Source organism: Ascaphus truei, chromosome 2, assembly GCF_040206685.1.
Source record: "Ascaphus truei isolate aAscTru1 chromosome 2, aAscTru1.hap1, whole genome shotgun sequence".
Taxonomy (NCBI): Eukaryota; Metazoa; Chordata; class Amphibia; order Anura; family Ascaphidae; genus Ascaphus; species Ascaphus truei.
The window spans coordinates 307,329,215-307,352,530 of record NC_134484.1 but is presented as its reverse complement, the minus strand read 5'-3'; the positions used below and the strand labels follow the sequence as shown (position 1 = coordinate 307,352,530).

At 43.3% G+C, this 23,316-nt stretch overlaps 2 protein-coding genes across 9 annotated transcripts in view; one reads left to right on the top strand and one right to left on the bottom strand.

Annotated features, from left to right (window-relative positions):
• The window catches only part of C2H7orf57 (chromosome 2 C7orf57 homolog), a 55,970-nt gene extending 33,432 nt beyond the window's left edge, over positions 1 to 22,538 (bottom strand). Inside the window, exons 1-3 of one of the 6 annotated variants that reach the window (XM_075586438.1) lie at positions 22,390 to 22,538; positions 21,993 to 22,265; positions 2 to 62 (exon numbers count right to left, since the gene is read on the bottom strand). In XM_075586438.1, coding sequence (XP_075442553.1) covers positions 2 to 62; positions 21,993 to 22,124 — 193 coding nt within the window. In that variant the 5' untranslated portion in view covers positions 22,125 to 22,265; positions 22,390 to 22,538. Of the gene's footprint in view, position 1; positions 63 to 19,308; positions 19,360 to 21,992 lie in introns of those variants that run through there. The other 5 variants (XM_075586439.1, XM_075586436.1, XM_075586441.1 and 2 more) reach the window with 5 other exon arrangements.
• Positions 22,020 to 23,316, top strand: part of HUS1 (HUS1 checkpoint clamp component) — a 51,483-nt gene continuing 50,186 nt past the window's right edge. The window contains exon 1 of one of the 3 annotated variants that reach the window (XM_075586444.1): positions 22,020 to 22,179. The gene's annotated coding sequence lies outside the window, so the exon portion shown is untranslated. Of the gene's footprint in view, positions 22,180 to 22,661; positions 22,992 to 23,316 lie in introns of those variants that run through there. The other 2 variants (XM_075586443.1, XM_075586445.1) reach the window with 2 other exon arrangements.

The following is a 23,316-nucleotide window of genomic DNA, read 5'->3' as shown; positions in this document are numbered from 1 at the left end:
CCACAGGTAGCATACCGGCTGGGGATACCAGAAGGATCTTTTATTAGCTGTTTCATGTCTTCCTTGGACAAAACAGAAGAAAAATAAGGTATTGATAAAGCTTGTTTAATCATTGAAGGATTATCTTTTATTACACTTAAGCTACTGGTCCCTTACAATTACCTATACTGTATATGTATCTACATCAATTATTATTTCCAAATTTTTCATCTTTACTCTATGTATGTGCATTTAACTTCTAATCTAACACCAATACAGTCTTAATGGTTTCTTAGCAATCCATTTGAGTGCCTACATTTTTAATTAATAGTTTTTTTTATTTTGTAACTATGTGCATCCACATGTTGAATATAATACTAATACAGTTTTAATAGCCCTAAAAGTATTATCATTAACTCCTATTTTTAATATTTTATATTTTAACCATAAAGTATATTTTATCTTGGAATATTTCTAATCTTAATGTATTCTGTTTTAACATTCTAATTCAAACCAAGTCAAGATGAACATTATTGTCCACCATTTCTGTTGATATTGTCTGTACCAATTAGACTCTAAATGGGATCAATAGTTATAGATTAATCCAACCTGTTAAAATATACAAATCAATATATAAGGTCACGAACACAGACACAGACACAGACTTTAGTATATTCCAGATTGCTAGAAACAAAGACTCATATTATCCAACATATTTGGATGGAAATTTAGAACCATTAACAACGTTTACACCCCTGCCAAAAAGACTATACAAATATTTTTGTTTAGCAACAAAAAATACAAAAAGAAAAAATATCACAGTCAATGGTATATTGTGAGGACACTGATCTCAAGAGACTGGTCAACTGATTAATTGTAATGTTGGCAACGTTGTATATAGAGAAGAGGAAGATTTTAACAATATAACTTTGATGTTTGGATTTAGTAGATAGTCACCCATTACCCGCCCAGATACTAATTGGAGCCAGATTGAAATAAGCTCTTACCAATTATCAAATCAGTAAGTGATTGAAACCATTTTTTTAAATTTACTAATTAATTAAAGTACTTATTGGGGAAAGAAAAGAAAAATGCACACAATGCGCACCGGAGATTAAAATATAGTAAATAATTTATTAATATACAAAAAATAACCGAGGGGATCCAACCCCACCTCAGTACATAAAGTGTCATAGATCCGGGTTCGGTTACAATGAACAAAAACCACATCAATAATCAAATATATCTAATAAAACTGAATCTATAAACAACATAACAAAAGGTATATAAAATAATTAAAAGGAAGACAATGTTCAATAAAACGGGATAAATGAATCCTGGATTAGCTAAAAATATAGCTGAACAGCTGCCTAAGGCTGACAGGGGCTGACAGGGGGAGACAGGGGGAGATGGAGACTTACACTGAAGCCCAGAGCGGGTTCCGCGGCGAACGTTTTGGGGTCCGGACCACGCCACCGCAGAGATGTTGCCACCGCCGAGCTCCCTGCAAACTCCGTCTCAGCCTGTCAGAATACGCGCAGAGTGACCTGTCGTGGCCTCTACGCGTTTCGCACTACGTGCTTCGTCAGGAGGTCACGTACAGAGTCACGTACACGTATTTACATAAACAGCCAATCAGATGCCAAGCTGTGAATAAAAACATATTGGGTGCCAGACGTATGTGTCCTCCCGAGGGATATCTATAACCCCATAATACTAAGGGCAGCAGTTCTTGCCGAAATCCGCTAAGATGAAGCAAAAGATCAGTTAGAACAGCATATATATTCAGTATCACCAATGCATATAGACATTACATCCAAAGAGATCACTAGAATGTTGTTAATTAACTCATTCACATCTGAGCTTGGATATAAAGTTTGCTATATACCAAACATGCATAGTCTAACACATAACCATGATCAAAATTTCTAAAAGAAAAATATATATGTTCTCGTTTTAATAGATTAAGATCTCTATTACCTTGTCTGATATTAAATGGAACACATTCCAATCCCTTAAATCTAATGCAATTGGGGTCATTGTTATGGACTTCTTTAAAGTGTTTTAATAAGGGAGTAAGAGGCATACCTTTCGCTATAGTTTTTGGTATATTTTTAACATTTCTCAAATGTTCCAGCATGCGCATTTTAAATGGTCTCTGTCTTCCCAATGTACTGTAAATTACAACTACACTAAACAACATAGACCATATGCGTGGTAAGACAATTTATGAAGCTTTTAATATTATAAACATGATTAGTGGCAAAAGATGTAACAGATTTGTCTTTAGTGACATGATTACACTCCTTGCATTTGCCGCATTTGTATGTGCCTACAATCCCTAGGCGTGTTTTCATATCACCAGAGGATTTGTTGTTTCTTACAACCTGACTTGGAGCCAGTAGGCTTTTCAAATTAGGTGCACGTTTAAATACTATACCAGGTTGTGATTTCAAATTGGGTCCCAATATGGGATCCATTTTATGTACACTGAATTGAGTAATGAAGGGAGATATAACAACCTTTTTCTTATTACCCCCTTTTGCTTTTTTATGATGATATTTGAGCAAAGATTCCCGTTGGATATTTTCCGTCCTTGCTAATGAGGAATCCATCAGGTCCTCATTGTACTTTTTAGCAAGAAATCTCTATTTAAGGAATAAAGATTGTTCATCGAAATCCTGTCTTAGAATCATTCCTTTTTATTCTCAAGAACTGATTAAACGGAATATTCTGAACCCATCTTTGATCATGACAACTAAAGGGATCTAAATATGAATTTACATTTGTAACTTTGAAATGGGTTCTAGTTTGAATTGTATTAGATTCAATGAAAATCTCCAAATCGAGAAAGTGAATACCAACAGTGCTATTTTCACCACTGACTTTCAAATTAAATTCATTCACATTCAAAAGAGAAAAAGTCAAGATATGACTCTTCACTTCCCTCCCAAACAATGATGATGTTCCTCATCAGAAAGGAGTAGAGGCAGTTAGGCACTTTTTGATGACAACACAAAGTTTACCTATATCACAGACTGAATTTATTCTCACATCTATACAATTTATTTTGAGTCACAACTATTTTATGTTTGATTCAATATATTTTTTACAAACTTTGGGGACGGCGATGGGAACTACATTTGCCCCATCGTTCGCCAATTTGTATATGGGACAGTGGGAGTCCCTTATGGTTGTTGGATGCCCTCCACCACAGCTCAAACTGTGGAGGAGGTACATTGATGACATCATCATTGTTTGGGAGGGAAGTGAAGAGTCATATCTTGACTTTGTTTCTCTTTTGAATGAATTTAATTTGAAATTCAGTGGTGAAAATAGCACTGTTGGTATTCACTCTCGATTTGGAGATTTTCATTGAATCTAATACAATTCAAACTAGAACCCATTTCAAAGTTACAAATGTAAATTCATATTTAGATCCCTTTAGTTGTCATGATCAAAGATGGGTTCAGAATATTCCGTTTAATCAGTTCTTGAGAATAAAAAGGAATGATTCTAAGACCGAGGATTTCGATTAACAATATTTATTCCTTAAAAAGAGATTTCTTGCTAAAAAGTACAATGAGGACCTGATAGATTCCTCATTAGCAAGGACGGAAAATATCCAACGGGAATCTTTGCTCAAATATCATCATAAAAAAAGCAAAAGGGGGTAATAAGAAATAGGATGTTATACCTCCCTTCATTACTCAATTCAGTGGGGTGCATCGTAATATTAAAAAAGTGTTACGTAAACACTGGAGTGTACTTAAAATGGATCCCATATTGGGACCCAATTTGAAATCACAACCTGGTATAGTATTTAAACGTGCACCTAATTTGAAAAGCTTACTGGCTCCAAGTCAGGTTGTAAGAAACAACAAATCCTCTGGTGATATGAAAACACGCCTAGGGATTGTAGGCACATACAAATGCGGCAAATGCAAGGCGTGTAATCATGTCACTAAAGACAAATCTGTTACATCTTTGCCACTAATCATGTTTATAATATTAAAAGCTTCATAAATTGTCTTACCACGCATGTGGTCTATGTTTTATAGTGTAGTTGTAATTTACAGTACATTGGAAGACAGAGACCATTTAAAATGCGCATGCTGGAACATTTGAGAAATTTTAAAAATATACAAAAACTATAGCGAAAGGTATGCCTCTTACTCCCTTATTAAAACACTTTAAAGAAGTCCATAACAATGACCCCAATTGCATTAGATTTAAGTGATTGGCATGTGTTCCATTTAATATCAGTCAAGGTAATAGAGATCTTAATCTATTAAAACGAGAACAATATTGGATTTACACATTTCAAACTGGGTACCCCACTGGTTTCAATGAGTTAATAGAACTTACCCCGTTTCTAAGATAAATATGTAATGTATATGTAATGTTTATGTAGTAACTTTATTGTGCTTAACATATATATTTTTCTTTTAGAAATTTTGATCATGATTATATTTGGTTATATGTGTTAGACTATGCATGTTTGGTATATAGCAAACTTTATATCCAAGCTCAGATGTGAATGAGTTAATTAACAACATTCTAGTGATCTCTTTGGATGTAATGTCTATATGCATTGGTGATACTGAATATATATGCTGTTCTAACTGATCTTTTGCTTTATCTTAGCTGATTTCGGCAAGAAATTCTGCCCTTAGTATTATGGGGTTATAGATATCCCTCGGGAGGACACATACGTCTGGCACCCAATATGTTTTTATTCACAGCTTGGCATCTGATTGGCTGTTTATGTAAATACGCGTACGTGACTCTGTACGTGACCTCCTGACGAAGCACGTAGTGCGAAACGCGTAGAGGTCACGACAGGTCACTCTGCGCGTATTCTGACAGGCTGAGACGGCGTTTGCAGGGAGCTCGAGCGGTGGCAACATCTCTGCGGTGGCGTGGTCCGGACCCCAAAACGTTCGCCGCGGAACCCGCTCTGGGCTTCAGTGTAAGTCTCCATCTCCCCCTGTCTCCCCCTGTCAGCCTTAGGCAGCTGTTCAGCTATATTTTTAGCTAATCCAGGATTCATTTATCCCGTTTTATTGAACATTGTCTTCCTTTTTATTATTTTATATACCTTTTGTTATGTTGTTTATAGATTCAGTTTTATTAGATATATTTGATTATTGATGTGGTTTTTGTTCATTGTAATCGAACCCGGATCTATGACACTTTATGTACTGAGGTGGGGTTGGATCCCCTCGGTTATTTTTTGTATATTAATAAATTATTTACTATATTTTAATCTCCGGTGTGCATTGTGTGCATTTTTCTTCTTTTCTTTTCAAAGGTGTCCCCCTTCTGGGGGTCACCTTGTTTTAGGAGCTCACTGGGGAGACGCTCCGCACACATGCTGCAAGGGGATTTATGTTTCCAACAAATGAAATACCTGCAGCACGAGCGCTGAATTTCCTACATTATCTACTTATTGGGGAAATGAGAGATGCAAACCCATCCCTGACAAAGCCACATTACATGGAGAAACACGTAGTAGGAGCTAGCACAGACCGCAGTGAAGTCTCTACAATCCACTCTGCACATTTGAAATGAGTGAAGAGACTGAGCTGCAGTATCGGCTGGAAAACAGATGATGTCACAGCAGGGAGGAATCAGGGATAAACAAGCTCATAGGGACGGCAAACAGACGGCACCCGTGGAGAAGATCAGCAGCCCCCGCAGATCAACGGAGGTAGCAGATCTTCAAACAGACATCTGCCCGAAATAGCCAACCAGTTGAGCAGTCCGAGAAAGCGCTGCCCTTACAGTTTCCAGCCAGCAGCATCAACACAGAAGGAGCGAGACTGAACACAGTTCTCAAGCAACTATCCTGTTTTTATATAAAAACTTTATATTTTCATTTTTTCTTCTAAAAGTATTTTTTTTGTGCGCGTACATAACGTTGTATTTTATGATCTATGGTCACTTAAGGTGATATATAAAGTTTAGAAACATTTTAATTGCACCCCTCACAATTCTTTTCCTTTTGTTTTAGCTACTTACCGTATACCGTACAGATTGAAAAAAACAAAATGATGTTATTGTTACAGTGTCCACAATGCGGAGGACACAAAAGAACAAATTGATCAACTTTACAATTGTCCTATTTTGTATCTGGAATTAGGGAGATGGAAAAAAAAAATAATAATAAAATGCACAACTTTACATAGCTATGTTCCAATTTTAGTATCGCCAAAGCGAGCATACCGTTTCTCCAGCTGAGGTCCATAGTTAAGGCCTATAGAAAAGCCTACTTAGAAGATCACAGAAAATTGCCATGGGTGACATTTTTGATGTAGAACAGGACAGCATTCTAGTATGGAAAGACTCATAAATGAGTCAAAGGCTGATAAGACTTAACAAATACATTTCCTAAATGTGGGGTGTATTGTCTCGGTCCAGTTGCAATGATTTGAATTGTCTTTTAAAAACAAAATCAATACAACTAATGCTGGGTGAAGGTGAATGATGACCGGTCGTATTTGTATACATTTAGATGACTAACATTTACCTATAAATATGCAAAGGCATGCTGCGTAAATGTACTACACAATGGGGAGCACAATGTTGTAAACAATTTATGAAATGCAGTACTGTGCAATAGAAGTCAAGTTTGATAATAGAGTAAATTACATCACATCAATCCTATAGTGTAGCACAGGGGCACGCAAACTTTGTTCTGCGGCCCCCTCTGCCTGCCAGCCCCTATGCTCGTGCCCTCCCTTAACCTATATCCAGCGTAAATGATCCATGGGGTCACGTGACAACCGCAGCGTAATTTGCCGCGTGTTGCTATGCCGACGCGCATGTCACATGACCAGTGGCGTCATTTGACGCCGCGTTGCCATGGTGCCGCCGAGGAAAGGTAGGTGAAGTATCCACCCCCCCCAAACTAATCTTGCGCCCCCCAACCTTGTACACCCTTGGCGTAGCAGGTATAGAAACGCTACCAGTGTATGAAAGGTCATGGGTTCAATTCCTGCATGGTATGCTAAAATTATTAGTGTAGGAGTGAAGGCATGTGTGTGTGTTAGCAATAAAGCACTGAATGAGATATATATATCTATATATATATATATATATATATATATATATATAGATATATATATATACACAGTGTTCGACAAACCTATACATTTGCTCGCCCCGGGCGAGTGGATTTAACCCCCGGGCGAGTAAATATTGGCCCAAGCAGCACACGTTTGGTACTAGGTGGCGAGTAGATTTTTTTTTGTGGCGAGTAGATTTTTTGGTGATTTGTGTTATATATATATATATATATATATATATATATATATAAAACCTTGGAGGTGTGCGCCGCGCACATGGATGCAGCAGAGAGGAGAGAACTGCAGATGCCGGGTAAGTCCTCATGCAGCGACCATTTCGCGATCCCGGTTATAACACGGTCTCATTATGCGGACCCGACCACCACGTTACAACGGGGTTCAGCTGTATTTCACTGTGTATTTTTGTCATATTGGAAGTAGCACTGGGCTTTTGTTTTTTTGTTGTATACCTTTAGCCACGCCCAGTAGCACTCCTTTTGACACATGTTATTTTTTTTGGGGGGGGGGGGGGGGTTAGAGCTTGCTGGGTATTTGTGTGTTTAACAAAAATTCCAATAAATCAGTGAATAAAAATAAATCTGATCTTGGAGCCAGTGGAAACAATACAGCTGTTTCATTTAAAAACACTAGTTTTTAATTACACAGTTTAATAGAGCACATAGCTCAATTAAAAAGATACCGCGTAAGCATTGAAAGATCTTCAAACTTGATCCGGTTTTGGGCCCATTAATTAAATCCAAACCTGATATGAGTAAAAGGAAGGCCCAAAATGTAAAAGGTCTTTTTGCCCCAAATCAAGTTAAAATTTTAAACAAGGTGCCCAGCGATATTAAAACACAATTGGGCATTGTTGGGAATTATAAATGCGGAAAATGCAAGGCATGTCACCATATGAAAACGGATAAGCAGGTCGTATCATCAGTAACACAAAAGAAATACCCAGTTCATGTCATTAATTGTTTAACACATGTCGTATACTTATTACAATGTAAATGTAATTTACATTATATTGGAAAAACGAAAAGGGTATTAAAATTAAGGATATTAGATCTTTACGAAATATCAAAAATATCCCTTAGTTAGTGGAAAAAGGACAACATACTTAAACATTTTCAAGATGTTCATAAATGTAATCGGAGTTCTCTGAAATTTATGGGAATTAACTGTATTCCAAGAACAACAAGACAGGGCAATAGAGATCTGTTCCTCCTTAAAAAAAAAAAATACAATTTTGGATACACACTTTTGATTCAAAATTCCCTTAAGGGATTTAATGAATTGGTAGAACTTACCCCATTTGTTACAAATCTTGGATGTTACTATGGATTTTTGTTATAGTCACATACTGATTGATGAATCCTGCTTTACCAGATTTGATATTAGATTTTTAATTAATTGATTAAATTGGTGTATTGTAATACCCTATTTCCTCGATTCTAAACGCACCCTTAATTTAATAATTTGGGGGGGAAAACCCCACTATATTAAATGGGCAGAATTATTTTTTTTTAACTAAAACAATAGCATACATTTATCTACACTAGAGAGAGACAGACACAGAATGGGGAGAGAGAGACAGTATCGGATGAGCATAGAGAGAATGGATGGATAGGGCAGCAAGGAGAGAATGGAGGGGAGGGGGAACGGAAGGCGGGGAGGGAGAGAATGGAGGGACACGCACACACAGGAAGGACGGGGGGAGGGCTCGAGGAGCCGGCAGCTGCCCCTCTGTGAGTAGCAGAGGGGGGCGGGCGGATGGCTCGTGGTGCCGCCGCACCGCTGTACGTTGCAAAGGGGGGCTGGCGGAGGGCTCGAGGTGCCTCCGCTGCACCGCTGAGAGTCAGGGGGAGGGGCGGGCAGAGGGCTCGTGGGGCCAGCATCCACAGCTGTGAGTCGCAGAGAGGGGCGGGCGGAGGGCTCGTGGTGCCTGCAGCCGCACTGCTGAAATCATCTGTGTGTCGCAGAGGGGACAGCACTTCAATCCAGCAATAAAGCAACATCAACTGTGAGTCACAGGGGGGGGGGGGAGTGGGCGGGGGGCCAGTGGTTCAAGCAGCAGGCTACTGTGCCTTTTGGCAAAATGCTGAAAGCTGCAGCACTCCCTAGCAGTTTTTTTTTTTTTAGTACATCAATTCTAAGACGCATCCCTATTTCAGACATGTGAAAATTGGAAAAAAGGTGCGTCTTAGAAATCGAGAAAATACGGTTTGTATTGGTTATGTATATGTATGTATACATGTGTTTTTTGTTTTACACATTTATGTTTATATATTTTTTGACATTTGTATTGTTCTACTTGTCATGGAACAAGAACTACATTTCTGTTTCACCCCCCCCCCCTTCCTTGCAGTTCTGCCCGTCAGTTTCTCATTTCCAGCTGCATGTGTTTTGCTCTGTGCACACACACAGTGCCCCGTGTGATAGACACAGTGTTATTTCCCCTGTCCCAGCAGCTTGCTGTATCAGAAATGCAACATTATTGCTACATGTTGTGGTTTCCTTAGACATTTCAGTGAGTTGCTATAGCAACCCCAGCCTGTCTCCCAAATGGGCTAGTCTGCTTTCTCCCCCTCTGCTCTGCCCACAGATGGTCTGTCCCCAGGCTATCTCGCTACCCAGAATACATTGGGACTTTCTTTCCACCATCATCACTGGCTGAGTGAGTACCCTCTGTAACTGCTCTATTGGCAGGATTACCCTTTTCACCTGTCCTTAACTACAAAGCACCTATAGAGAGACATTATCTAAACACCTACATCTCTTCACAAGTGCCTGTCTTTTATGCTGCTTTCCCCAAATAAAGTGAAGAAAAAATACAGGACTTGTTGTGCTTTGAAAAGAGGGCCGAGTTGAACCTATCTGGGCTAATCATCCTACACATGACCCTGGCCTCCAGAATAGTGAAAAGGATACCGTGTGCCTTAGACACTTACAGGAGCTGCTACTCTAGACTTTATGATAACACAGAGCAGCCTTTCAAACAGCAGCAGCTTTACACTGCCAGACAGGGCAGCAAGCTTTATACAGCAAACTGCACACAGCCTGCAGCCTTACAAATAAGCAAGCAGATTCACACTGGTCACAGCCAGCAAGCAACCCTGCACACAAGGCAGCAGCCTTGCAGACAGACAGTGCTTCTTACACAAAACCTGATTGCCTTTCTCTGAGTTCACCCTCTGCACAGCTCCATAGTGAGGGATTGCCATCTCACCTTACCCTGCGCACGTCCCCACGGCTAGCGCCACCAAGGGCCACGCCACCGGATGCCCGCCAGGACACGGGTCAGAGCCACCAGACACCTGTGAGTACAGCTACGCTGAACGCTGCAGGACACCGCTCGGCATAATCTGAGACAGTCGCCCATCGCTGACAGGTAAAAGACCGCACGCCACACGCACCGGCTAAAGGCCTACACACACCTACAGCATGGCAGAACTCAGAGCCTCACCAGATATCACGCAGGAGAGTGATCACTCAGACACAGAGACCGCTGCGCAACTGCAACAGGCGCAGACAGACGCAAGGCCTAAACGGACAGTCACACTGACACAAAAGGCCCGCGAAAAATATGAGACTGGCATTGAAGCGCACCACGCTAAATTAGAGTTGGCCTGGGAAACAACCACACTTGTAATACGCAATGTCGCCGGCGCTGGCAATTATGTACAACAGCTCGAGCAGGCAATAACTCAATTAAAGATAGATCACGCACGCTACCAAGAGCTGTCCGAGGCATACGTCACTTACTTGGCCAGGACTAACACCGGCGAAAGCCTGCAAGAAAGGGACTTACAGCATAACATTGACTTGACACGTGACAGCCGCGTGCGAACCTCTATCACGGAAGCCGAGAGTAAGAGGAAAGACCTTTTGCTGGAAACCAGTGCTCCAGCGCATCCAGGCACTCATCAAGGTCAGCAAGATCAGCGCAATCTCACGCGTCAAGCGCAAGCGCCACCAAGGCGCGAGCCACTGCAGAGGCCGCACGTGCCAGGGCCACATACGCTCAGAAAGAGGCAGTCATGAAACTAGAAAGGGTCCGCTTAGAAGAAGAGGAGGAGCAGACAGACGCTGCCACTGCCACTGCAGCCACTGCCTCCGCTGCACGGAAAAAGGCAGAGGTGGACGTCAACCTAGAGGCCCTAAATCAAGAGAAGGAAGCCACCGCCGCCATAGCCCAAGCTAAAGTCCTAGAAGCAGCCGTGAGACAGGACGGCGGGGAGCAACCGTACAGACTGATAGCCTCAGAGGATCCAGCCCAACGCATTGAAGACTACGTAAGGAGCCTCTTCAGTGTAAATACCAGCGCACCATCTCAACACGGAGGGAGTGACTCCACAGACACCGAAGACTTGCTAGGTCCACGAGGAGAAGACGCTGTTCCTTCAATGGTACATGCTGCCTGGGATAGCCACAGCCGCAACAGTGAGCCACACGCCAGCGCGCACACAGATGCACCACAACAGGCTCGCAATCCATGTACACCCACACGGGACAACACAGCCCATCACACTGACCAGCAGTCAGCACGCGTCCACGCCAAAGAAGAGGCGACCGCACGGACCCTCCCAGCAACTACCTCAGAACGCGACCTACACGCTGATGCCTCAGGCCTGACAGACATAGCCAAGTACATGATCCGGCGTGACCTGGTGCAAACAGGACTAATCAGCTTCGACGACCGCCCTGAGAACTACCGGACGTGGAAGTTCACGTTCAAAGACGCAATCAACAGCTTGGACTTCTCAGCAAGGGAGGAGCTCAACCTGCTATCCAAGTTCCTGGGGAACGAATCCAGGGAGCACGCGAAGAGACTTCGGGCGGCAAACGCGAATAATCCCCAAATAGGTCTTGACCTAGTGTGGGAAAGGCTAGAAGAGTGCTACGGTAGCCCCGAAGCAGTCGAGGATTCGCTCTTCAAAAGAGTCGACAGCTTTCCCAAGATCACAACTAAAGACTACTCGAAGTTACGAGAGCTCGGAGACCTGCTGCAAGAGCTGGAGTTCGCAAGGAAAGACCATTCCTTAACAGGTCTCAACGTCCTAGACTCAGCTCGTGGAGTGAGACCCATCTTGGAGAAGCTACCCTACAATCTCCAAGAAAGATGGATTTCACAAGGCTCCAAATACAAAAGGGAGAAGCAAGTCGCCTTCCCCCCATTCTCATTCTTCTTGAGCTTCATCCGCGAAGCGGCAAGGACAAGGAACGATCCCAGTTTCATCTTGGGTGCGCAAACCACACACAGTGCAAGCAGCCTGAGGAATGAGAGACCAGTGGCGAGATACAGTAACACTCAAACACCCATCTCGGTCCACAGGACGGACGTGCCTCCCACGACCCAAACTACTCCTGATCAGTAGGTCGCCGGAGACGAGGAACCAAGGGACACGAACAGGGAATGTCCCATACACAAGAAGCCACACCCACTTAACAAGTGCTTTGGGTTCAGGATGAAGTCCCTAGAGTAACGCAAGAGGTTACTTGGAGAATTCAGAGTTTGCTTCAGGTGCTGCGGTTCCACGACACCTAGCCAGAGACTGTAAAGAAGAAATCAAATGTACAGTGCGCTGACACTCCACCAACTCAACAACCCATCCTCCGTAGCGGAGCATGGCGGGGAAAAAGGAGAAGGAGAGCCAACATCCGTCACATATCAGCGCCCTGAGGTTTGCGGAAAAGAAAGTGACAAAATGTCCAGCTCCAAAATATGCTTTGTCGCAGTGCACCCCCAGGGACAACCCGAGAAGGCTATTCGGATGTATGCAATCCTCGACGACCAAAGCAACAGATCATTGGCGAAGACGGAGTTCTTCAACCTATTTCAACTTACAAGACAATGCCTCACCCTACACCCTCAGAACCTGTGCAGGGTCAACTGAGTCAACAAGGAGAAGAGCAAGCAGTTACGTCATACGCTCGGTGGATAACAGAGTGAAGATAGCTCTCCCCACACTCGAGTGCAACCACATGCCCACAAACAGGGACGAGATTCCCACACCAGATGTGGCACGCCATTACCCGCACCTCAGAGGAATAGCCAACTACATCCTGCCGGTAGAACAAGGCGCCAAGATCTTGCTGCTGCTTGGTAGGGACATCATGAGGGTACATAAAGTCCGTAAACAGCATAACGGACCCCACAACGCGCCATACGCCCAAAGACTTTACCTAGGATGGGTGATAGTGGGCAACGCGTGCACTGACAAAGAGCATGGACAAGACTATGTTGACGCCCGCAGAACGGTGGTAACAGAATGTGGGCACACATCTCTCTCTGAACCATGTCTTGGCCATCTCCAAGTGACAGAAGGGCCAAGTGAAGAGAAAAGACAAGGTCATACCCCTGAGATCAACAAAAACATCCTCACATCGGGGGGATGTGACAATGGCCTAGGATGCTCAGCAGTCCAGACAGCTAAGGATGATGAGTCGATTCCACCGAAGGAAGAAAGTAACCTCCCAAAGGTGACCGACAAAAGGGATCGTCCAAAAGGCAATAAATAATCAAACAGACCTCTCGCGAGCAATGGCACGACTAAGACGTACAGTTGTTCCTCTCCACAGAGTATCAAGTGACAAAGCAGCCAGCTGTCACGGCTGGCATAGCCGCAAAAGATTGCGCCCTACAGGTGAAGCCACAGTGTCAAAAAGACTGTCCTCTCACACGTCAAAAAAGAGGCAGTCGCAGAGACATTTCACAAAGGGATTTACAAGGGAAAAAGAGACGGTTTTTCGTCATGTCCAAGGAGAGAACAACCTCCTGAGGGCAGTCAACAAAGAGACACAAAAGCGTTTCACCAAATTACGTGGAGATGTTCTCGTGCAAGAGAAATACACCGATGACCTACGGTGCACAGCGTTCCAGACAACAAGGGACGATGACAATCAAACACCATCGAGGGAAGATAGAGGATTCCCGAGGTTAACAGTCAAGGAGCTCGTCAAAGACGGACCAGGCAGTTGGGTGAACCCGCTACCATTCCGTTCACCAAGAAGACGCCTCCCGAACAATAGAGAACCTGCCATCTCTAGGCTCACTTCGCTCCGCCGCAACCCACAAAGGGAGCCGGAGACCAAGAATCAAATTACGCGGAAGAGATTCCTTAGCGGACACGCAGAGCCAGCACCTTCACCGAAGGAAGGTAAAAAATGCCGGCACCTCTCATCTGGTGTTCACCACCGTCAGAAAACCAGCCAGATCTGGGTAACGTTCAGCTCCAATGCTCAGCACCAGGAAGCCTCTCCAAACGGGGCACTACTCACTGGACCAGACTTGACAACCAGTCCTCCAGGGTCGTTGATCCGCTTCTCCAAGGAGCCAAAGGCCATCTCCTTCAGCCAAACGCCACGTGATAGGGTGACAAACTACCACGACTGGCACATCCACGAGGTGATGCACTCTGTAGAGAAAACTACAGAGTCAAAGGGACTGTTCTCTCTCAAAGCTGAAAGGAAACAGTGCCAGAGACTTTCACAGAAAGACACTGTGGTGAACCCAGCTAACCTGGACCGGTTCATCCACCCAACATCCTTTGCTAAAAGACTTTGCCAAGGGATTTCAACGCCAGTGGTACCGGCAGGTATCAGCTCGTTATGTGGACATGGACTTTGCATTATTATGATATGTTTGTTTGCATTGCACACATGTTCCACACATTCAAGTTATATAGTGGTATCTCCAGATACCAGACGGGGAGTGTCATGGAACAAGAACTACATTTCTGTTTCACCCCCCCCCCTTCCTTGCAGTTCTGCCAGTCAGTTTCTCATTTCCAGCTGCATGTGTTTTGCTCTGTGCACACACACAGTGCCCGTGTGATAGACACAGTGTTATTTCCCGTCCCAGCAGCTTGCTGTATCAGAAATGCAACATTATTGCTACATGTTGTGGTTTCCTTAGACATTTCAGTGAGTTGCTATAGCAAACCCAGCCTGTCTCCCAAATGGGCTAGTCTGCTTTCTCCCCCTCTGCTCTGCCCACAGATGGTCTGTCCCCAGGCTATCGCGCTACCCAGAATACATTGGGACTTTCTTTCCACCATCACTGGCTGAGTGAGTACCCTCTGTAACTGCTCTAGTGGCAGGATTACCCTTTTCACCTGTCCTTAACTACAAAGCACCTATAGAGAGACATTATCTAAACACCTACATCTCTTCACAAGTGCCTGTCTTTTATGCTGCTTTCCCCAAATAAAGTGAAGAAAAAATACAGGACTTGTTGTGCTTTGAAAAGAGGGCCGAGTTGAACCTATCTGGGCTAATCATCCTACACATGACCCTGGCCTCCAGAATACTACTCTTTGCAGTATTGTATGTAACCTGATGCTATTTTGATAGTTTCACTTAACTTTAGAGGTAGTATAGTGGTTATTTGTTATTTCTTATGGTATTCACAATTATATATATATCTTAGGTTAAGTTACATTATGTCACTTATCCTTCATCATTGCGCTAAGGGCTTATTATAATTACTAGCACAAGTATTTGTAGGCTTGTAGTAAGGTATTACATATATACAGCTTAACCCCGTCATAGCGCGGTCCTCGGGGGCCACCCGCAACCACCGCGTTATAAACAGGGTCGCGAAAAAAATGGCGGCCAATTTTTTTTTTCCATTTTTTTTTTGTGGTGGTACTGTGTCCGCCGGAGGGGGAAAGCTGAGTACTCTCCCAGCATTCCCAGACCTGGTGGGGCACCGGCAACAGCACACAGCACTTACCCGGCATCTGGCAGCTCTTCTCCCTGTCTCTGCTTCCGTCTTGCAAGAGCAAGCTCCCTTAAAGAGACAGTGTGTCTCTGTGTGTGTGTGAGTGCAGTGTGCTGTGAGTGTGTGCAGTGAGTGTGTGCAGTGTGCTGTGAGTGTATGCAGTGTGCGGTGAGTGTATGCAGTGTGCGGTGAGTGTATGCAGTGTGCGGTGAGTGTGTGCAGTGTGCTCTGAGTGTGTGCAGTGTGCAGTGATTGTGTGCAGTGATTGTGTGCAGTGAGTGTGTGCAGTGTGCTGTGAATGTATGCAGTGTGCAGTGTGCAGAAAAAAAAAACGAAATTTTTTTTTTTTTTTAAATTCGGGGTCCACGCTCAAACCGCGTTAAAAGCGGATCGCGCTATAACAGGGTTGAGCTGTATTAGATTTAGGGTATTCACTAATTGATCTTATATGTATAAATAGGTATAGTCACTATGGATTACTTATCCACTTATAGGTTTGTCACATTGTTCCACGTATTGGTTATATTTAAAGTCCGCGCTCTAGGGTATTTGTTCAGGACATACTTGAAAACGAGAGGTAACTCTCAATGTATTACTTCCTGGTACAATATTTTATAAATAAATACATTTTCATTGGCTGCGGCTGATATTTAATGCGCATGAGCAGTCTCCAACGTGTACTCCTGATGAAGCACACTTTAGGGAAATGTGTAGAGGTCACTAGAGGCTGCTCTGTGTATTCACCCACTGGCTTGAACGGAGAGAGCAGGAAGCGTGAGCGAAGTCCGGCCGTGTGTTTGTGCAGTCCGGACATTTTGCACTCACACCATCTCCTGCTACAGCTTTTGGTCAGTATCTGTCCCCCTCAGTGTGGTCATTTATCCTGTTATCCAGTAGGACTTCCACTGTGAATGTTTTGTTAGATTAACTGTGATTTTTTGGTGTTGGGCTTCAGAGGCTGGTATTGGTTCAGGATCCCCTTGTGGGAGTGTCCAAGTACTTTATTTAATCGTTATATGTGCATTCTTTTGGGTGTTTTTTATAATTATTGTTGTGTGTACATTATTATTGTGGTCTTTCGACCAGATATTAAAATTGTCTCATATTTTAAATTAATCCCGTGATGCGTTTTGTGTGCGTTTTTTCTTGTGAGCTCCCTTGGGAGTTCTCTATTTTAGGAGCGTGGGGGAGTTGCTCCTAGCTTGCACAGCTGCAAACAGATTACTTCAAGCAGTTTTTAAAGGACAGCATGAGCGCAGAAACCTTGCTTTTGACTATCCCAGGGACAACAACCACTGAAGCTGGTGACTAGTTGAGATCTAGTGGCAACTTTTTAGGACTATGACTGGGCCCAGATTTCCAATGGTTTTAGTTGAATGAGAGAGGACTCGCCTAGAACTCTGCCCATTAAAACATATAGGTATAGCATGTTATGTTTTTTTTTAATCATCTAATATTAAAACTGAAACAATACTGTACTAAGATCAGGAGGACATGTATTTTTTTTGTTACTGTTTTTGTAATATTGTTTTCAGGGCATCTAAGGTTTACCACTTTCCAGGTAAGAGGAGTTGAAGGTTAAGGATCTAACACACCAGGGTAAGCCTAATGAAAAACATCAACATCTAACGAAATTATATTTTAAAAAAAACTGCGCTGAGCACGCGCATTTTAAGTCAAACTTCTTTGTATTTGGTCACAATTTTGTCACAGATATTGTATTTGTGTGATATTTTTAATTAAAATTCAAAACACAATGTCCGTGACAAAATGCAAAGAAGTTTGACATAGAACATGCGTGCTTGGCACACACCTCTGTTTTACCCATTTGTACTTATATAGTTATACTGTCTGTGTGTGTGTGCACGTCTCCACCTCCCAAGCTGGGTTGTTGTTGGTCCTGCGCACGTGTGCCAAGCCCGGCCGCCACAGCGCACATGCATCGACTCGGCAGTGATTTTTTTGCGCATGCGCGACGGCAACGCAATACGGCGCACCTCTTAGTACCGTGACGTCACTCACGTTACAACGCAAGGGTTTTTTCCCCATGAAAACCCTGTAGACACCAGCAAAGAAGTTTCACTTCAAAAAAGGGTACAAAGCATTGGGAGCCATTGATCTATATCTGGAAGTTAATGTCATAAATGGCTTGGTAGTGGTCATCCAAATTCATATATTATTAGTTTATATGTTTTGTTTACATAAGTGTAATTAGTATGCCATCCAAATCTGCACAAACAATTGATATGGGTGACAAAAGCTATCACCATACATATGGATAGCTATACATAATTAAAAGCATCCAGTAACACATATGTATACATCTAAATAATTAATGGCATCCAGCACAGATGCGATACAGTAGGTAAAAAGTCCCCTGCTCAGAACAAAGAATGGAACATGCATCTAATTACATAAGTAGCAGTAAAAACACTTGGGCTCAGGTCTGAAACTGGTTTATTTGTTCTTTAAATCTGATAAAAGTTCATGTGCTTTTGGCTGTGGAAAACTGAATTTTTAATAAAAAACTGGTAATTACATAATTTAAATCGTACTCTAACAGCTGAAGAGGTATATGTAGGGTTAAAAATTAGAAATACATTTAAAAGAATAAAAATGACAATGGTAAAAGCGAGTGTTATTCTCATTTTTATTAAAAACGGTGGACATGTATCCTTCTCTTACATCACAGTTTTAAGTTAATAGAAAATGGTTTCTCAATCTTACCATAATTTTCTTTTCCCGAGTAATATTCTATGGCAGTGCACACCAATGAGTTCAATCCCACCTTCTAGCTGGGATAAGACAAATAAAAGACTTGCACCTGTAGGAGGCCCAAAATGTAGCCCACTCCTCCTCACAGGTATTCTTGTATTTCTTAGTTGAAACATAGAAATACACAATACATCCTTGTGTCTTTGGGTCAGGCGCTTGGTGCGCACTGACATGGAATAATACTCGGGAAAAGAAAATTACGGTATTTTCCTGAGCATCTCCGTGGTAGTGAGAACCAATGGACACTGCCTAAGCAGTAACAATTGGGGTGGATAACAAATAAATCATACAATCAATAGACAATGCATACGTTTGAATGCTTTTGAATTCACAACCGTTTACTGTACTTTACAGCCAATGTATGCTGAGGCCTAGACGTCTAAATGATCGAACTTAATGATGGCGTTTATGGAAGTCCATACTGCTGCTCTGCATAGTTCTAGAGGAGAAACTTGTGCCTTTGCTGCCCACGAAGGACTCTTGCTAGCAGCTGCAATAAAGTTTTTCAACAGATTGTTTTTGCCAAAGAGAATAAGTGTGGGACTGAGTTTTTCCACGACAAATGCAAGACAATATTTTGCCTTTCAGCAGTCTTTTTCTCTGTGGCCAGCTCCACAGCGCTGGTAGTTTCCATCAATTGTAAACCTGGAGCACTTGGACATATATTTTGTATGAGAACCTGTCGTCATCTCCACCCCCCCCCCCCCCACCGCATAAAAATAATTTTCAAACTATCCTAAACTCCCTTGGGCTTACCTTGACACCAGATCTCTTGGATGAGGAGGTATCCATCGTTTGTAGAACCAGTTCTCTTGCAGTATTTCACCAGCACTACATGTAAAACACTGTGTCTCTTTGCAGGCAAAGAAAAAACGGCATAAACAGATGATCCAGCTCATTTGCACCTCTGACGTCATGGGAGTGCCCCACCTCTGATTCTCGTGTGCACATGCGCAACACTGTTCGTGTGTACAGCTGAATTATAAAGGGGTAAACAATAGTGTTGGACCTGGTTCAAATGATAATAAAAAATAAAAAAAACGGGTAACGGGTATCCGGCCAAAATTAAATGATCAACCCGGCTGGGTACCCGGTTCGCACTTACCTGGGGGTGGAGGTAGACAGCAGCGACATCTAGGAAGGTCAGCAGCGGTCCTGTGGAAGTGGCAGCATCAGAAGTGTGTGAGCTGCAGGACTCCATAGCAGTGTGAGCTGGGGAACCACGTGACCGGAGCAGGAGCGTTCCAATTGGACAGCCGGCTGAACACACACTTCTGATGCTGCCACCGCCACAGGACCGCTGCTGACCTTCTTAGATGTTGCCGCTGTCTTTCTCACGTGTCTTCCTCACCTTCTGTCGCTGACAGCAGGTAAGTGATGTATTTTTCAGCTACCCTGACATCACTCGATGCTGCGTATTACCCGGTGCCGGGCCCGCTTCTCAGTTGCCGGTCCGGGTAATGTCTGAGTAGCTGAAAACCTGCTGGGTACCGGATAATTCCGGGTACTCGGTACATCACTAGTAAACAACCATCACCTGAGTGTAGAGGCTCTCATGGTGTTCCAGGGAATCAGTGCCTAACTGCAAGGCAATCCTTTAACCTCCCTCCTGCTCGTTTCAGCATAGCTGCAGTCAGAAATGAGTGCAGCTTGGCACACACCGGACAGAGCCCCCCTGACATGCAAAACTCCGGAGGGTTGCGGATCGCAGGGGCTTCAAGGAGAGGGGCAAGAATTCCCCTTGCCTCTAAAAAGTACTACCAAAAAAAAAAAAAAACCTCAGTTTGATGGGGGAGGGGACGGGGACACAGACAGACTACCCCTGTGAGGAGGAGGAGGCTATATGTAGTCCTTCCTACAGGTGGCTTTAATTTGTCCTATCCCAGCTAGAAGGTGGGACTTAACCCATTGGTGCGCACGTCCATGGATATGCTCAGGAAAATTTGCTGGACTCTCTAAAAGTTAAAGCTGGATCATGACACGAGTAATTTCAGGTCTCGGCTCAACATGAGTGGAACTATATGAATAGCATATTAAAGTTGTGTTGGTTGTTTTTATGCCAATATCCATACATTTCATAATGCAACTGAAAGTGAGACAGATGTCTCAAAATACCCTTATTAAAATGTTTGCAAATAACCAAATTACTGTATTTATTAAACAGATGACACAATGTACATTTGTACTCATTTGATATACCGAGTGTAAATATAGATGTATAATATAAGCAATGGGTGTTCTGTATATGCAGTGGTTGACAAATCACCAAAAAATCTACTCGCCACCTAGTACCAAACGTGTGCTGCTTGGGCCAATATTTACTTGCCCGGGGGTTACATCCACTCGCCCGGGGCGAGAAAATGTATAGGTTTGTCGAACACTGTGTATATGTATATGTACACACACTAGCTATCCTATAACGCACGGGTGGGCAACATCAGTCCTCCAGGATATACCTTTTTCAGCAAGGTTGTCTCAGTCTTCAATTGAGCCACCTGTGCTGAAGTAGGCATATCCTGAAAACCTGACCTTTTGATGCCCTGGAGGACTGGTGTTGCCCACCCCTGCGTTATAGGATAGCTAGTCTTATCTTGTCTGTGTCTATATCGGCCAACATACATGTCCACTCTTAGGACTCGATTATACCAGATGCCGCTGAGCGGCAGGCAGCACGATCCGGTGACGTCACCCTCACGCTGCCACCGAGCGGCATCTTGATTATACCCGGGAAACAGAAAAGCGGGAACAGGGAGGCGTGGCTGTGAGCGGTTCGCCCTCATTGGCTGGAACCAGTCACGTGACGCGGCCGTCGACAGGCAAGAACAAATCTGAGTATCGCACCAGGAGACATCCGTCCTGCAGTTCCACGCGGCACGTACGCCGCGACAGGTATGAGCGCATCTATTGTTTTTTTTTTTTTTGTCGTTTTTCAGGCGCGCAATTTTTGGTATAATCACAGCGATAGGGCAAGATAGACTTAACGCAGACTGGGGTAACGGATAAGTCAGTCAATATTTAGGACATTGACAGGTACCCAAGATAATATAAATATCATATATAATATTAACATCGCCGGAGAGGAGATCAGTGTATCTCGAAAGCTCGCACAAATAAAAGCATTTCGTTAGCCACATAACGGTATCATCTATTTATGTTTTGATTATATATATATATATATATATATATATATATTTTATTATTATAATACCCTGGAGGCACACCAAAACATGAAACGGACAAAGGAGTAGGTGCAGCGTTTGTTTTTAGCCAAACCGATGTCAGTTTGGTGACAGATACCAGAAAAATATGCTTTAAAGGTCGTGTTTATCAATTCCTAAAGAAGCCCTATACTATAGCATGTTATTCTGTTGTGCCTGTTATGTCACTGACAGTCTGACACGTGTATATCTACAATAACTAGTCAGATAATATATACACACCTGGTAGCTGGGCGGCGGCTGCTTGTCCTCCCGGGTCTGGCTCTCCGGCTGATCTGAGCGGCTCGACTGACAATCCGTGCGCAGCACAATGCCAGGAGAACCTTCGGAACCACAACACTCCGGCGTCGCCATAGTAACCGGGTGCTTAAATGACGCTAGGGGGCCAGCGAGCAAAACAGGAGCTGGGGTGAGAAACAAGCCGATCGCGTGCGCTGGCGGACGCGCCGGTGTTTTGGGCCGCGGGACAGCAAAGCCTTCCGGATACAGTCAATGCTAATGCAGTTAAAAAAAAAAAAAAAAAAAAGACACGGTTTTGTTATTGTAAGATCGACCCCACACACACCAAGTATTAAAAATACAGATACTAGGATGTTCGATCTAGAGGGATTACTGTTACCGGCTATTTCTTCGTTGTCGGGCGTTGTCTTTTTTTTTTTTAAACTTAAGGATCGTTTGTATTTATAGATTTATTTTCCTGTTTGCGCGTGCCCTATTCAAAGATGGCGCCCCCTGTAATATAACGGTGAGCTGGGTCGGAGTTGACAGTTTTAGTGACGCGCTCGCGCAACCGAACGCACGCGAGAGTTGTGGCTTCGCGCGCTTCGACAGTTGAAGCGATCACGTGCCCCGCCTTCTAAGCCATGTCACGTGACGCTGAACGGCGGCAATTAAATAGAAATAAACAAGTGTGCGCGCGGTGTTTGTCTTTCAGCAATGTCTCAGTGTCTGTGAGGTCGCCGTGTAATGTGACCAATGCTACCATTTCAAAGGGAGTGTTTTCCTGCACAGTCACAGATAATCATACACACAATGCTTGGAGTAGTTATACATAAATGCAGTTATAAAGGCCGCTGCTGTGGGATTGGGGGTATTTATATGGCTTGGGCAGTTCAGTAATGTCCTCTTCGGGTGACACTCTGGTATATGGGAGGAGCGAGCTGTGTGAGGGAGGAAGTACAGCAGAGCGAGCTGCAGTTTGGGGCAGTCACACGCACGCAGGTACACAATTATAACAAGATAAAATACACCAGTACTGTGGACATCAGATTACAGCACAACTACACAACAGAAACAACACCGCATTTTAACAATACTCGCTGTGCACTAGATTTCAGCACCCTGCCATATAGTAATAAACACACAAATCACATTTCTGCACAACATGAATACAGCACACTAAACAGTTCACAACATCACGATTACACATGCACAAAATAAATACCCTAACACAGATCTGACCAAAGTAACAACACAACAATATAAAAGAGCACCAACATTTGCGCAACATTACAGTACACTAGCATGTTGTAATAATTGACAAGAC